Source organism: Poeciliopsis prolifica, unplaced genomic scaffold (assembly GCF_027474105.1).
Source record: "Poeciliopsis prolifica strain line A6 unplaced genomic scaffold, Auburn_PproV2 SCAFFOLD011, whole genome shotgun sequence".
Taxonomy (NCBI): Eukaryota; Metazoa; Chordata; class Actinopteri; order Cyprinodontiformes; family Poeciliidae; genus Poeciliopsis; species Poeciliopsis prolifica.
In genome coordinates this window covers 11,752,401-11,768,280 of record NW_026562386.1, presented here as the reverse complement: position 1 = coordinate 11,768,280, position 15,880 = coordinate 11,752,401, and the positions used below count along the sequence as shown (strand labels likewise).

General features: G+C 38.8%; 2 protein-coding genes across 2 annotated transcripts; one reads left to right on the top strand and one right to left on the bottom strand.

The window, feature by feature from the left end:
• Positions 1-1,679: 1,679 nt before the first annotated feature.
• LOC129364353 (gonadotropin subunit beta-1-like) lies at positions 1,680-2,386 on the bottom strand. Its single transcript, XM_055036932.1, is given in 3 exon segments — positions 1,680-1,739; positions 1,741-1,872; positions 2,137-2,386. Coding segments are annotated over 3 exon segments (339 nt in total). The 5' UTR covers positions 2,284-2,386.
• Positions 2,387-11,330: 8,944 nt separating this feature from the next.
• On the top strand, positions 11,331-15,600 carry kcna4 (potassium voltage-gated channel, shaker-related subfamily, member 4). Its single transcript, XM_055036982.1, is given in 3 exon segments — positions 11,331-11,566; positions 11,844-12,938; positions 12,941-15,600. Coding segments are annotated over 2 exon segments (2,052 nt in total). The 5' UTR covers positions 11,331-11,566; positions 11,844-12,421; the 3' UTR covers positions 14,476-15,600.
• Positions 15,601-15,880: the final 280 nt, after the last annotated feature.

Here is a 15,880-nt window from a genome sequence, read left to right as displayed (position 1 = left end):
GGACTCCACTTCCATGCAAAAGCTAAATAAATTTGTTGTTGTTATTTCGATGTCTTAACCCTATGTCTTAGTTCACAGGTGTGACCTACCCTTTCCATTTTCAGGTGCTACTAATTATGTGACTTCTGTCAGAAATGCGTTGTACAAAATTTTATTTAGTCTTTCTGCATGTAATTCAGCTCCCTCTCTCAAGTTAAAATATTTATGTTTGGTTAGCTGGTCTCTCTAAATTTCCCTATGGTGTGTGTGTGTGTGCATAATTGTTTGTGTGTCTCAGTGTTGCCTTGTGACAGATACCATCCCCCTGCAACTGCATGGGGGATGATATCCAGCTAAATGGAGAAAATGTGTGAAGTCTCAATTCACACATTTTCCTGATTTTTATTAATACAATCAGCTTAAAAGTATGTCTCATTTTCAGTGCCCTGTGTTGAAACATCAAAACCTAATAAAATGTATTGAAGTTTGTGTTTACAATGTTACAAATTGTAAAAGGTTCAAGGAGAATGGCTTTTGTAAGACAGCATAGTTGTCTGACAAAATCATAGCTATCTCACAAACTGTGAGTGAGCAGGTGTTGTGAGCTGAGTGAGTACACCTGCTCACTGACAGTGAGCAGGTGTAATTGCAGGTGTAGATTTCACTCTAATCAACATGAGTGAAATCTTCCCCATCATACTAAATAAAAACAGATGATCCAAACCCTTTTAGAAAACAAACATATAAAATAAGCACTAAATATGTAGCCACACTAAATAGAAGATGTTAATGGGTGCCCTTGGCTATAAAGAAAAATCTGTTGTCATCTGTGTTTCATATGAATATTCAGCACATCCACCAAACTTTAAATATTACCAAAGTCTCTTATTGGAAGTGAAGAGTTAATCAAAAGTTTAAAACTCAAAAGTATTTATGATGTGCCACAACGAACTAGGAACGTTTCACAAGCAGAACAGAACATTTATTTTTTCGAAGTAAATTAAATGAACTCAATGCTGACACTTCAGAAACTCACTAATGCCTTACTATCAATTATCTCAAAAATGAAGTGGTCTACCAGACCATTCCATTATATAAAGGACCATTCGCTCACATTTGCTGAAATATGATTTTTTTTTTTTTAGAGCAGTAATAACTTGCTGTACCGTTAAGTTACATGACCTGAAAAGAAGCTTTTTCTGCAAAGCATAAAAATCTACCAAAGCGGTGTTGTATTCCAGGGAAGATCCAAATTCATTACAGAAATATATGTTTAGGGCTTACTAAGCTGTTTCTGCATTTAGCGGCACCCCTGGAGAAGAGCCAGTGAGGAACAGGGACTCCAGTGGAGCTTTTAGAAATACAGGCCGTATATTTTCATTTCCACCTGTCAAAAGAGGCAAGCCTTTTTTATTTTCCCTTCTGTGAACCATTTTGCCAGAATGAAAAACTGACCAGTAGAATTACGGCACTTTCAGGATTGGTCCCCTTGTTTGGGAGTAAAGGTGAAACCGATATGTGGACATTGAGTCTCTTACTTCTGATGATGATAAAGCACCAGGCCAGTCATTCTGGTTTAAGGCACTTTAAAACAATTGGTGTTCACAAAGAAAAAATAAACAGAAATATTAGCAGTATCTTTTTCAGTGTCAGACAAAAGGTACAATAATAAGTATGCGTTTCCTGACCAAAGGAGTAGTTTAACAGTTGGGTATGTCCATAAAAGCGGCTCTGTGTTCTGTGTTACATCTGGAACAGTCCGCAGTTTGTAGCCACAGGGTAAGTGATGCTTCCCGGACACCCCCTTCTATGTCTATCTTGCACCTCGTAGGACCAGTCTCCTTTGCAGATCGTTTGCACAGGCGCCACTTCAGGGTTTTCAAAGACAGGGTCCTGTTACCAAAACGAATTAAAGATTTGACTATATGAACACAATTCAGTGGGAAACACTGGTGGAAGATTTTTATTACATCATATTTAATAAAACCAGTATTTGCTTGTTTTCCAATAAACATTTTCACAATGAAAACGGGAGCTGACAGAGTTGAATTCAGCACAGTTTCAAAGACAAATAAGTCTCACCTTGATATGGTTTTGTTAGTGATTACGTGCAATTGGTTATCATAAATAACTCAGACAGTGTGAATCCTTTCTCACCTGGAAGTAGCACAGCCCTTCACAGATTGTGGTGTGGATGCACACCTCCTGATCACATCTCTTCATGAGGATGCTAACGTTTTTCAGGTTGCAGCTGAAGCATCCCTTCCCCAGGGCTAGCACCACCACCAGGACAACCAACTGCATCCTCCTCCAGGTGTAGCACAGATGTCTGCTGCAAGAGCAGTTCACTTCTTAGAATAGATATTCAACACTTTTTAAAAAAGTTTTTCAACCACTTTTATACAGTAATTTGATCAGCACAAAGCCCAAAAAAGGAAAAATAAACACCACTGGCCAGCACTATAAAACCATCTCAGCATAAGAAGCAGGAGACCGTACTCTGGTCTGGATCTTTTTCTCATTTCTCAGTGAACCAGACTGGGTCTATAGACTTGTGGTCTCACCACCAATCTTCACAGAAAGGCAATAAAAATTTGATTAAAATTATTGTTTGACAGTTTTAACTGTGAGTATAGGAGTGTGTTTGTCTGGCTCAGCCTGTTGGATATTTAACAGGTTTCCTACTTTGCATTACTACAAAAGTGAAGCAAACACACAAAAAAATTATTTTAAAGAAAATGAAAACATTGTAAGTTGGAGGAAAAGTGATACAATTATCCAGGACTGCTTTGGATATGACAAAAGCATAATAAAACTAAATTTCTGTTCCAGCATTTTGTTTTAGTGTGAAACCCTAAAATTATCTAACCACCCTCTAGAAAACTTTCAGGGCATTTCTCTGTGAATAAGATTTTTTTGTTGTTGTTTTGACTTCTTTTCAGGTTATTTAGTGACAAATTAAAAACATGAATGGCTTTAACAGAGATGATTACGTCATAAGTATCCAAGTCGTGTTTATTAACATAAAAAAAATTACAGAGCTTATTTGTTTGACTCTTTTTAAATATATTTGAAGATAGTAATTGCAGATATTTTTCTAGTGGTTTGAAGGAAAATGGTGACCAATATGTGCAAATCTGATTTCCGAATTAAAAATAAAAATTACATTTGCATGTTTTGTGTAAAATCTAATTATTTGTTAAACTTAAAACACGTAAAAATTTATTTTTTAAAATTATTTAGAACATAATTATTAGTTATTCTTAAATATTTAAAATAAATAATAGTAAAATAAGTATAAATAATATTTCTTCTACTGAAAGCAAACTGAATGTGAGAACATGTTTTTTTTTCTACAGATTATCCAGCAAAAACGTTGTACACTTGTTGGAAAATAAAGTTTTCTAAAATGAATTGCATAATTTAACCACATAAGCAATACATTTTTAAAGACATTTCATTCAATTTAAACCTCTTTAAACCAACATCTTACCTGTGAATCTCTTATTTGAAAATAAAAAGAAAATATCTTCTCCGTCACTCTTCATAGATCTGCAGCAGTTTGCCACTTGAAATCATCTCTGTCTTCTTAAATATTGCTGCTCCTAATCCTTCTAACCTTCTCAGTCTATCTCCTAATGCATCTTCTACCTGCTATGGCTAATCTTAAATCCACATCATTTTCCCCATCGACATGTCATGGATGCCATATGGTACAGGACCTTTGCTCCCACACACGGGGGGAAAAAATCTGTAATTTCAGAAGTGTTGTTTAGATTAGATTGATGGAAAGACTCAGATGGAGCACAGAAGCATTATAAGTCCTCTGCCCCCAAACTGCCATGGACAATGTTGATGTGCAGTATGCTGTACTCTACATCTATTGCTTGTTGTGGCATAGGTCTTGTCCATTTTCAGGATAAATGCACAATTTGTGTACCCTAAACAGACAATATGTAACCTGTGCAACAGTTTGTCCACTCTTATTTAGACTGGATGACTTATCTACCTTGATGGTTTCTATCTTGGAGCATGAACTTAAATTTTTATTTGGTCTGCAAAAGTACATTTTTTTTGTCAAATTTAGCTTTAGAAAATAAATTAATGCGATTTTGGGAAATCAACCACAGCTCTGATTACTCACCAATAGGGATAAATCTCTTCAACTTGTATTATTGATTATCCTATAGATTATTTTGATGATTAATCAATGATGATAAAAAAACTGACACATTTTGTCAGTTTTTCATTTAACAATTTCTCAAAAAATATTACAAATAGATTTAAAAATTCAAATAAATAATTCAATCTACATGTTTCTTTTTAACAGTTTGGCTTATTTACTGCTCTGAGTATGTTGTTCTTTCAACAAATGGTCTTATTTTGAGTCTGAATAAGAACCATATGCTGTGGGACATTCTCATAAATAAACTTCTAAGTTACATTATTGCAGTTTGGTCTTCGTTAGTGAGCCTTTTGGACAATTTCTGTAAATCTATGTTCCTTATTAATTACAGTCCTGGACACAAGGAATCAGAATACCCTATATTATACTATTTTGATGTCTGTACTTTAGTTTTGACTCATTTTAAAACTGCAGCCTGAGGTGGACAGTCCACAATGACAGTAAAGCACTTCTTTGGCAAGGCGTCACGCTTCATCCAGCAGTGCCTTAGTCTGTCTTTGCAGCCACAAGGGAGTTTATTTCTTCACCATCCTGCAGAACTGCCACACCTGTCTAACAAGACTACAAGGACTTTTAAAATGTCACCCTGGTCCTCTGAAGTGTTGCTTTCTCCAGTGAACCTCAGATATGTATCATTGTTAGTATCCATTCTGTTTTTAATGAGCACCAGACATAGTTGATTAATTCTGTAGTCAGAGTAGGACACCTAATTTGCCATTTTCTAAACAGTTTACACAACAGCTGGGAATTTCTCTTTTTATGTCTGTATCTTTACTGAAAATATGCCTCATTAAGTCTGCAAACACACATCTGGTACAATCACACACTCATCACACGAACAGCTTTTTTTAAATATTCGACCCAGAACTCTGAAAGGGCAGAAAAGGCATTCAAGTTTATGTCAACACTGTAGTCCCAAAAATAGCCAAGTCCACCTGCAGCAAGAACAGAAACACACAAAAATCCATTGCAGGGCTGGTTAGGATGTTTTTTTTCTCTTTCCAACAGCAAAAAGAAGATGGTTTGTTCTGTAATGTCACATTCTTGTCCATGAGGAATAAATTTATATGTAATGGATAAGGTGACGGTTTGTGGGCTCAGGAAGATTTTCTGGTTCGTATCTCTGAGCAGTACAATGAAATATAAAGCTCCTCTGGGTGTAAAAAAACTCATGTGAGCTGTATATGAAGAGATATAAAAGAGCTCTAAGCTGAACAAGTTGCTGACTTCAGGAATTCAAGTCACAGGTTAATGCTTGAGCGCTTTGGAACAGAGTCGTCTTGGTTTTTGTGAGCTCAGCGTAATCACTGTCCTGACAGGACTAACAATATTCACAACCCCACTTGGTCACAACCAGATTGTTTTTCTGCAGAAACTTTGCCCTATTGGAGCAGATTCCTCCCCCACCCCCGATCACATCAGAGACAGAAAAACAACCTCTCTGGTTTTGTGATGAAGCGGAAGCCTTCATCTCGAGGATCACCCACACTAATCTCTACAAACAAACGCCTCTACAACCTGTTTAAGGTCAAGGATTTTGTTATGTGACTTGGATTCATGTTTCCATGTGAACTGACTGAGAGGCATAGTTGTAGGAAATATTCAAAGTGACAGCTCCCTATTAACCTCTGAGGAATACAATGCCTTGCAAAAATATACATACCCACTGAAACATTTTTTTTAATATTAAGTTATTTATACATTATTTTTTGGTGAGGAGAAAAGCATCAAATCAACATGTAGGGGTAAACTGAAAGATGTAGGATGCTTTTGTATTTAACCACGTTTACTCTGATGGCCCTTAATAAAATCTAGTTCAGTCAATTGTGTTCAGAAGTCACCTTGGTGACTTCTGAAATGTGCAGATCTAAAGTCAGTCCAAAGTCTGTGGCAAGGCTTAAAAACTGATGCTTATAGAGACTCCCCAACCAGAGTGAAGGGTACTTTTTGTTCCTTTTACAAAAAGTCCTCTATGTAGATGAATAAAGTTGGTGGAGTGTTGATTAAGGAAGACAGAAGATGTATGAAGGCCACGATTGTTTTTTGTTTTTTTTTATTTCAAAGGAGATTTTTCTTCTATTGCATAAAAAAGGTAAAGATGTGGAAGGGGTATGAATACTTTTTTCCAAAAGACTATGTATTATTTCTTTTTAGTTACTTGAACCTCTCTTAATTTCTCCTTCCGTACTATGTCAATCAATCAATCAATCAATCAAATTTTATTTGTATAGCACATTTCAGCAGCAAGGCATTTCAAAGTGCTTTACATCAAAAACACAAAACACAAAGTAATACTATTTGACAAGGACTCCAACCTACAAAAAAAAAAAAAAAAAAAAAGGGGGGGGGGCTCTAAAAATACCTCTCTTGTAGATTTGTAGATTTTAGTTGAGACAACAGGGATTCTACACCCTCTGGGACTTTAGTCAAGTTGTTCCGACAAGGACTCCCAACCTGTTTAGCTGATAAACATCAACTGGGCCTTTAACCCGTTTAGTCAAAATACTATTTGACAAGGACTTTAACCTTTTTAGCTGATAAACATCAACTGGGACTTTAACCCGTTTAGTCAAAATACTATTTGACAAGGACTTTAACCTTTTTAGCTGATAAACATCAACTGGGACTTTAACCCGTTTAGTCAAAATACTATTTGACAAGGACTTTAACCTTTTAGCTGATAAACATCAACTGGGACTTTAACCCGTTTAGTCAAAATACTATTTGACAAGGACTTTAACCTTTTTAGCTGATAAACATCAACTGGGACTTTAACCCGTTTAGTCAAAATACTATTTGACAAGGACTTTAACCGTTTTGGCTGATAAACAACATAAAAAGTTGTAAATAGGAAATCATCATCATTTGAAAAAAAGGCTTGGAGACATCAGTTGGACTGTGATTAATCCATATAATATGTTTAATTTAACCAAGTAACAGAAACAAGCATTACTTTAATTCCCAAACTTTGTTTAGGATATCTGTACAACCTATTTATTATATGCAGCAACATTTCTAAATAAAACTTGATTAAATTATTTAGGGAAGATGAGAGTTTTTTTTTCATATTTTATATTTTTGTGTTCAGCCCATATTTCTCTTCCTTTTATTCATTTTAGACGTAGACTTTTACAGTTTCTTCTCAGAAAAGATCAGAATCTGGGTCAAACCTAAATTTTCAAACTGCTAGATAAACTAATTAAGTTTCATATTGTAATCATGTTAATAAGTTACATTAGGCATTCTGCTGAGACTGGTTTGTCAAATTAAATGTAAAGTCTTTAAATAAGTATTTTAAAAAATCTGTAAGCCCACATTTCTGTATTGAACATGTTTTTTTTTTTATTGTTTCTCATGAATTCTAATATTTTCATAAGTTGTAAATAGGAAATCATCATCATTTGAAAAAAAAGCTTGGAGACATCAGTTGGACTGTGATTAATCCATATAATGTGTTTAATTTAACCAAGTAACAGAAATAAATTACCCCTTCGATAACATTTTAATTTATTGAGTATAGTTCAACCATCAGTATCTATCTTTCATTCAAAGCAATTTCTTTAGTGTTTACCATCCATAAAAGTCCAACATTGTCCCTGGGATTTATTTTGGAAATACTAACAATGATATATTGCCTTCAAATTGGGAAAACTGTCACAGTCAGCCTTTACTCAGCAGTTACAATTACATTATACAATTGCATTTTTATAGTACAGTATTTATCAATCCCTCTCACAATTAGGACAATTCCTAATTTATTGAAAAAAAGGAATTAATTCTACACCATTTAAAATGTTTCTCAAATGTGGGATTTGTGTGTGGAAAGGCATTTTCTATATTACTTAAATAAAAAATGCAAGCTACACATTACAATATTATAAGATGATTCCTTGAGTTGGATTTGTTCACTGCATACAAGCTTTGATCTGTTGCAGCTCTGACTTCTGTTTAAAATGCATCTTAACCCTTGTATAATAAAACACCTCGTATCTCCACTTCATCTCACCTTATTACTAGCCTCACAACTCCCCCTGCTGCTGACTGAGGTGGATGCTCAATGAAGTGCAAGAAGTGAGGTTGCATGATGAATGTCAGGTGGGTGGAAGGTTGCCTACATGTTGTGCATACAAGAAAAGAACTCCTCTGATATATTAGGTGAGTTTGTGAAAGACAGAGACTGTGGAGACGAGCTTCTTAGAGACACTGATATTCGCACCGTCAGCGGTACTATTACCAAAGTATGCTGTGCCTTGGCATAAAATTTTACAATTTGTTTCAGATATCTTTTTAGCTAAAAGATGCAAAGACTGGGTTTCTTTCTGAACAGGCAAGCACCCAAAAATACCCCTGCGGGAATATTACAACCACAGATTTACTACATACCCTCAGGAGAAGATTAGAATCCCTTAGAGGAATATTGTTTCTGGAATAACAGGCAGTTCTGTCCTAATTAGAGTTTTTGATTCAAATGAATCAGATGGGTAGAGGTGAATTGCTATGGCTAATGATTGTTGTGTATTCCAGCAGCAGGCCTGAGGGGTCCTGCAGAGAGAAAAAAAAACTAATTATCTGAGCAATCAGATTCAAAGTAGTAGGCTTAAAATGTACAATGAATTACACCTTTACTCCACCATAGCCCAATGGGGTCCAAAGAAATCTATTGTGACAATCAGGGGGGCAATCATTAAGAAGGACTCTTGTTACTTTACCTGCTAATATACTACTTTATACTTGCAAATCTCTAAACAATTATATTGTTTATTTAATATCTTAATTTTTTTTTCAACAAAGCTCTAATCTTGCTTTGGACCAAATATGACCACATTAATGATACTCACTATACCACTATATCAGTATTTGAATCCTTAATTGCTTTTCAACAGTAGAACAAGAATTGACTAATTAATACCAAATTGCAGTAATTTGTTAGACTGACAGTTGTGTTACAATCGTCAAGCAGGTGGATATGTCAAACAAATCCATTTAATTCAGGTCGCTTTTCTTTAACTGATAAGGGAATTAGTAGCAGTTCTTTCCTTGCACCATAATTCCTCAAATGATTCAAATATTTCTAGAGTGCACTGTAATTCAAAGCTTGCTTCTGTCCAGGGGACAAACATGGCTTTTATTGGTTGTTGGGTTTTGATCAGGGTAGTTGGAATTATGATCATGACAACACAAATGTCCAGTTTTGTCTGTTTTCTTCATCATAAATATGCCAATTTTGTTTGCTTTTGAAAAATTAAAGCTTAAATATGTGCTGCAGAACTATTTCTACCCCTGGGACATTTTCACATGGTGAAATGTATCAACCAGACTTCAGTGTGGTACAGTGGATTTTTATGTGAAAGACCAACACAATGTAGGACATCATTTTCAAAAATATTTTTTAAATAACAAAAACAAAACAAAACAAAACAAACTTGAAAAGCATGGTCAGATGTACTATTCTGTGTCCCTTTACTTGGATACCTCAAATATAATGTAGTCCAACTTTGTAATTTTAATTTGACAAAGGGCAAAAAAGCTTAGGTTGCATGAATATTATTATACTACTATATTTTCACTTTTGGAATGATTGTAACCTATAGCACCTTTTCTTTGACTGCCATTGTGTGTCTGGCAAGAACATTATTACCAACATTATGTAGTATTTTTTTAAGTTGCATGCACAAAAAAGAAAATTATGACCAATTAAATTATGAAAGGAGGATTTGAATTTTCACAAATACCAACTGAGTAATTTCACTTTCTAAACAGGTGATATTCCCATTAGAGTGCTCTATTAATTATACACCAGAGGGAGGGAGAAACAGTGGGCAGTAATAGTGTTTACTCCCAGAAGTAATGTTAATGTATGCAAAGAGTTTTAAAGCTTTAAAACATGAAGATAACCTTCACTGAGATTATTATGAAAATACAACATGCATAACAAATGTGAATTTAAGAATATTAACACATTTTAATGACAAAACAGCCCAGGAAAGAGATAAAATAATTGTTTAAATTCAATTTAAAAAAAAAAGCAATGCAACCAAGTTGCTGTGTATCTGTAACCAGGTTGATGTGGATGACAGACTGCTGTCCAGGTCCCTCTTGAAAGTGAGATCCAGATCTCAACGGGGTTTACCTGGCTAAATAAAGGAAATAAAAATAAAAACTTTGAGATATTACAAATAATTTCTAAATATGTTACTTAGTAACCTGCCTTCATAAACACTGAATAAGACTTTTCATACGTTGATGCAGAACCCCTTTGTGGCAAAGCACAAGTCACTTGATTCACCCTTCAAATTTCACACTGTCTCTTATTATTTTACAAGTGTTGGCAGTTTTATTGATAACTGCTTTGATTATTATTTTGTTTTCATATATTATCTACACTTATTATTTTACATTTAGATTTTTTATTATTATTGTGTTATTTTAAAGTGGTTTCTTAAATAATTAAAGACCAATTTGGAAGAATGTATGTGTGCTGGATCAAAACAAATAGCCTACTGTAAAAAAAAAAAAAAAGAAAAATGAAATGCACACGCTAAACTGACAAAAAAAAAAATCTAACTGATGCCTGGGAAATGAAGGCGCATTTTTATTGAAGAGTGTGCGTTGTACTCTATAATCTTATTTCGTAGGGATGATCCCAAAGTAACGCATAAGGTTTTTACAGAGAAGACACCGGTTGCGACCTGATCAAGGACAGAGCAGGCTGTGAGACTGCAGCACGGTGCGCAGTGACCGGATGCATCCACTGGGGGAGGACCGAGCTCCGCCTGCATGCGCTGCGGTACATGAACGACTTTCTCACTAAGACTCTCCATCATCACACACAATGGGAGGGATACAGGAGTAGGCTATAGGTAGGGCGACAGCGGCAGACAGACAGATGTGTGATGCTCAGACTCAACCATGGGGTCATTTACCCTCGCCTGTGCCAATGGAAACTTTTACCCACCCTCCTTTCTATTCGCCGCTATCGAGTGGAACTGTCTTTGATGCCAACTCGCTGTGGCACACCTGCTTTTGCTTTTTTCTTTTTTTCTTGATTGGTGTTGCCGGTACACCAGGAGCGATGCAGCACCAACGGGGGCTGAAGTGCCAGTAGATCCTGTTGAATTGAGGCACGGCGTCGAGGCGCAGCCAAAAAAAAAAAAAAAAAAAAAAAAAGTGTCCTTCTCGGAGTGCGTCAGAGCACGGATGTATATGCTGGATGTGGATGTGGATACGGTTGCCCGCCGGATACGACGAGGGATTTGTGATATTACACCCCAAAATCAAGAGGAGGATTTGAGCACAAACGGAGAGCTGCATCCTCACCCAGCATTCCTCCGCCTCTTCCTCTTCCAGCAGATTTGTTTGTAGGGGTGACAGAGGCGATTTCTTTTGACCCCCCTTTTAAATGTAAGTAAGGATCAAAGAATGATAGGCTACTTTAATAACATAATTTCGTGTGCACTGTTATAATAATAATAATAATAATAATAATAATAATAATAATAATAATAATAATAATAATAATAATAATAATAATAATAATAATAATAATAAAGCTGTGAAGACGCGTAATATGAGTAGCATCGTGGTCAATGTATTCACAAAAACAACTGACGTTACCATAAACGCATCCCCCTTTTTTACATAGACCAATTTGTGTTTTCTCTTTTTCTTTTTCTCGCAGCTCCTGAGCGCATCGGAGGAACAAGTCATTCAGATTCGTCGGAGCTCCAAAACATAAGAGCGAAGACCCATACAATCTCATCTCATAAAATGGCAACCATGGGCGACAACTGAGGATCAAAAGATGCTTTTTGGGGCTGAGAAATTAACCACCTGATGGGCACCAGAGAAGCCGAAGAAAGACTGTTTGGGTGTCGCTTGTTGACTCGGTGATTTATCATGCTGAGCATAAAAGGGGCGCTGCAAGTTTGACACAGCGTCTGCGTAACAGGCTATGCCACCGGCCCTGGTGTTTTTTGGTTATGGTAATGATGTCATAAAATAGCCTATATATACTGGGCGCAACAAGATATGCTCGTAAATGTTTTTTTTTTCTTTCTTTTTTTTATCATGTAAGAAGCAACGGGGACTCCAGCCAACATGGACCTTACTGAGAGGTGTGTTTGTTAATCTGACTTTCTAAACGATTGATGCCTCAGTCTCTCTGTGTTTGCGCGACAGAGCTGCAACTTTTATCCTCTGGTCTGCATCCCTCTTGACGAGGGTTCTGTAGCGTTCGCGGATCGAACCTTTACAAAAATGGAGTTTGCCATGGTGGGTGCGGACGGCGGGTGCAACAGTCACCTGCCGTATGGATATGCCCAAGCCCGCGCGCGTGAGAGGGAGCGCGAGAGGGAGCGCCAGGCTGCCCAGATGAGAGCGGCCGCGGCGGCCGCGGCTGCAGCAACCGACGGTGGCTCCGGTGCGGAGGGAGGTGCGGGGGGCCCCACCTCCGCCACCTCCTCGGGCGCTCATCTCCTTAACAACCGCCAACATCAGTCTCGCGCCGCCTCCTCCTCCGCTAACATCAGCAGCAGCGGCGCCGCCTCGCGCCCCTCCTCCTCCTCCACCTCCTCGCAGCAGGAGCCCGAACAGCAACAGCAGCACAGAGTTCTCAGAGAGCGGAAAAAGCAGCGCGGCGTCGGTCGGTGGAGGCGCAACCGGAGTACTCTCGGAGGGGACTTGCGCCACTCGGAGCTGGCGCTGCTCGGATCTGAGGAGGACATCATGATAGAGGAGGAAGAGGCCGAGGGAGCGGAGGAAGAGGAGGAGGAGGAGGTGGAGGGGGAGAGGCGGCGGAGGGCGGCCGAGGGAGCAAGAGGTCGAGCTTTCTGTGCAACATGGATGATGAGGAGGAGACCGTGTCTATCACCGACAGGCGTCCCCAGTCCGGATACGAGAACGTTTACAGCGAGTGCGGCTGCTGTGAGAGGGTCGTCATCAACGTATCGGGGCTGAAGTTTGAAACTCAGCTGAAGACGCTCACTCAGTTCCCGGACACCCTCCTGGGAGACCCCGACAAGCGAATCAGGTACTTTGACCCGCTGAGGAATGAATACTTCTTCGACAGGAACCGGCCGAGTTTTGACGCCATTCTTTACTATTACCAGTCAGGAGGGCGGTTAAAAAGACCTGTCAACGTCCCGTTTGACATCTTTTCCGAGGAGGTCAAGTTTTATGAACTCGGCGAGGAGGCCATACTGAAGTTTCGGGAGGATGAGGGGTTTGTGAAGGAGGAGGAGAAACCTCTGCCGGAGGACGAGTTCAAGCGCCAGATTTGGCTCCTTTTTGAGTATCCAGAGAGTTCGAGTCCTGCCAGGGGCATAGCGGTGGTGTCTGTCCTGGTCATAGTCATTTCTATTGTTATTTTCTGTCTGGAGACGCTGCCCGAGTTCAGGGATGAAAAAGAGTATCTGCAGCCACGCCAGAACTCCTCTCAGCCTGACCACGGATTTACACCCTTCAACGACCCGTTTTTCATCGTGGAGACGGTCTGCATCATCTGGTTCTCCTTTGAGATTATAGTTCGTTTTTTTGCGAGTCCAAGCAAGACAGCGTTCTTTAAAAACATAATGAACTCCATAGATATCGTGTCCATTTTGCCTTACTTCATAACCCTCGGCACGGACCTGGCGCAGCACCAGGGCAACGGGCAGCAGGCGATGAGCTTCGCCATCCTAAGAATAATCCGCCTGGTCAGGGTGTTCCGCATCTTCAAATTATCCAGACACTCCAAGGGGCTGCAGATCCTGGGGCATACCTTGCGCGCCAGCATGCGGGAGCTGGCCCTCCTCATTTTTTTTCTGGTAATAGGCGTCATCCTGTTCTCCAGCGCGGTGTACTTCGCCGAGGCGGACGAGCCCACCTCGCAGTTCACGAGCATCCCCGACGCTTTCTGGTGGGCCGTGGTTACCATGACCACGGTGGGCTACGGCGACATGAAGCCAATCACTGTCGGTGGGAAGATAGTGGGCTCCCTTTGCGCGATCGCGGGCGTGTTGACCATCGCGCTCCCGGTGCCCGTTATAGTGTCCAACTTTAACTACTTTTATCACCGGGAGACGGACAACGAGGACCAGTCACCCGTGGTGGAGAGCATGCCGCCGGGCTGCCCGTACTTCCCGGACTTTCTTAGGAAGTTTAAAGGCTCGCCGTCTGGCTCCTCGCTGGGTGACAAAGGGGAGTACATGGAGATGGAGGAGGGGGTGACGGAGTCGCTCTGCGGGTTGGACAAAAGCCCCAGTAAAGGAAATGGCACAGACATAAGCAGAAAAAACAGCACTAACTCGAAATCAATTCAGACTGACGTGTGACTAAGAGTTTTATTTTATTATTTTCTAAACAAGATACACATCCGATAAAAGACTCGTTCTGCCCAACAGCAGCTGAATCATAACCCCCCAATAGGTCTATATAGGTTTTCCGCACCTCAGAGACCCCTCACACACACACATTCACACTCATAGGCCACCAATTGGGACCTTAATAGCATCCATGCCTAAATTTGCCTGATAGACACAGATATATCCGTTTATCCAGTGTGGGCTTCCAAATCTGACATGGAATCTGAATTAGACAACAGGCTATGCATTCGCACTTTATGACTTTCATCTGTCACATCACAAGGGTAGGGACGGTTGTTTTTTGCTGTTATGCAATAAAGTTAAAATTTGTTTGCACTATAACGTAGAATTTGCGCTGGGTTAGAGACAGTAACTGTAGGCCATTCAGATAGCAACATTGTAGTCATCCTCTGCTCACCTGGATACAGAATGTATGAGTAGAGAAAAGAGGAAACTATTTGACTTAGTCTGCCAGAAAACAAAAATATAAAACTGAGCTCTATTTACATAAGAAGCCTAAGAAAGAATACTTTCATCTTTGTTCATTTAAAATACTCAAACAAAAATGACCTACACATTGATGAGATACGTTATAACGTAGGCCATTAAATAAACCAGGGCTATGCTGAAATAAGCTTTTCCATAAGAGGCCAATAATAATAATAATAATAATAATAATAATAAAAGACCCACAATGAGAGCTAAGCACAGGTGTCATCATTGTTTAAAATGGCTGAAGAAGTCACCCAGCCCAGGTTTTCTGTGAACACTTGTAAAGCCTCGGCTGCAACATTTTTTTTTTTCATTTCAAAAGCACCTCAAAATGACAATATCCCTTTACAAAGATGAATATGGAAAGTTACAGCGTAAAAGACTCTGACATGGGAACTCTAAAAGGAGAGATTATGAGCAATTTTCTCGCCTTTCTGCTGGACTCAGTGCACAAAACGGTATATATATGTTTATATATATACCTGTATTTTTTTTTTTGCTCAAGAGAACTTTGATTATCTCCGAGCACAGAAGATAATCAGGATGTGGATGTCTTCCAAGGTATGTAGTGTTCAATTTCTGTGTAAAGATAACTTTTACTGAATTGTGACTGTGGGTTTTTGGTGTAGGTAATCACAATTGTGGCTCATTGCCCAGGGTGGCACAGTCCTGGGAAGGCACACGTAAGCAGTATTACACGTATCTGGTAGTTTTGAATCAAACACGCTTATTGCCATTCAATCCACAGAGAGTAAGCTCTCACTCTATTGTACCCTTTATAAGTAGTGTAAAAAATGTGGTCCTATACAGTAGATGGATAAAAAAAACTGAAGTTAGAATCTGATTCCTACATCCCATTTTGATGTTAAACTAAAGAACTGCA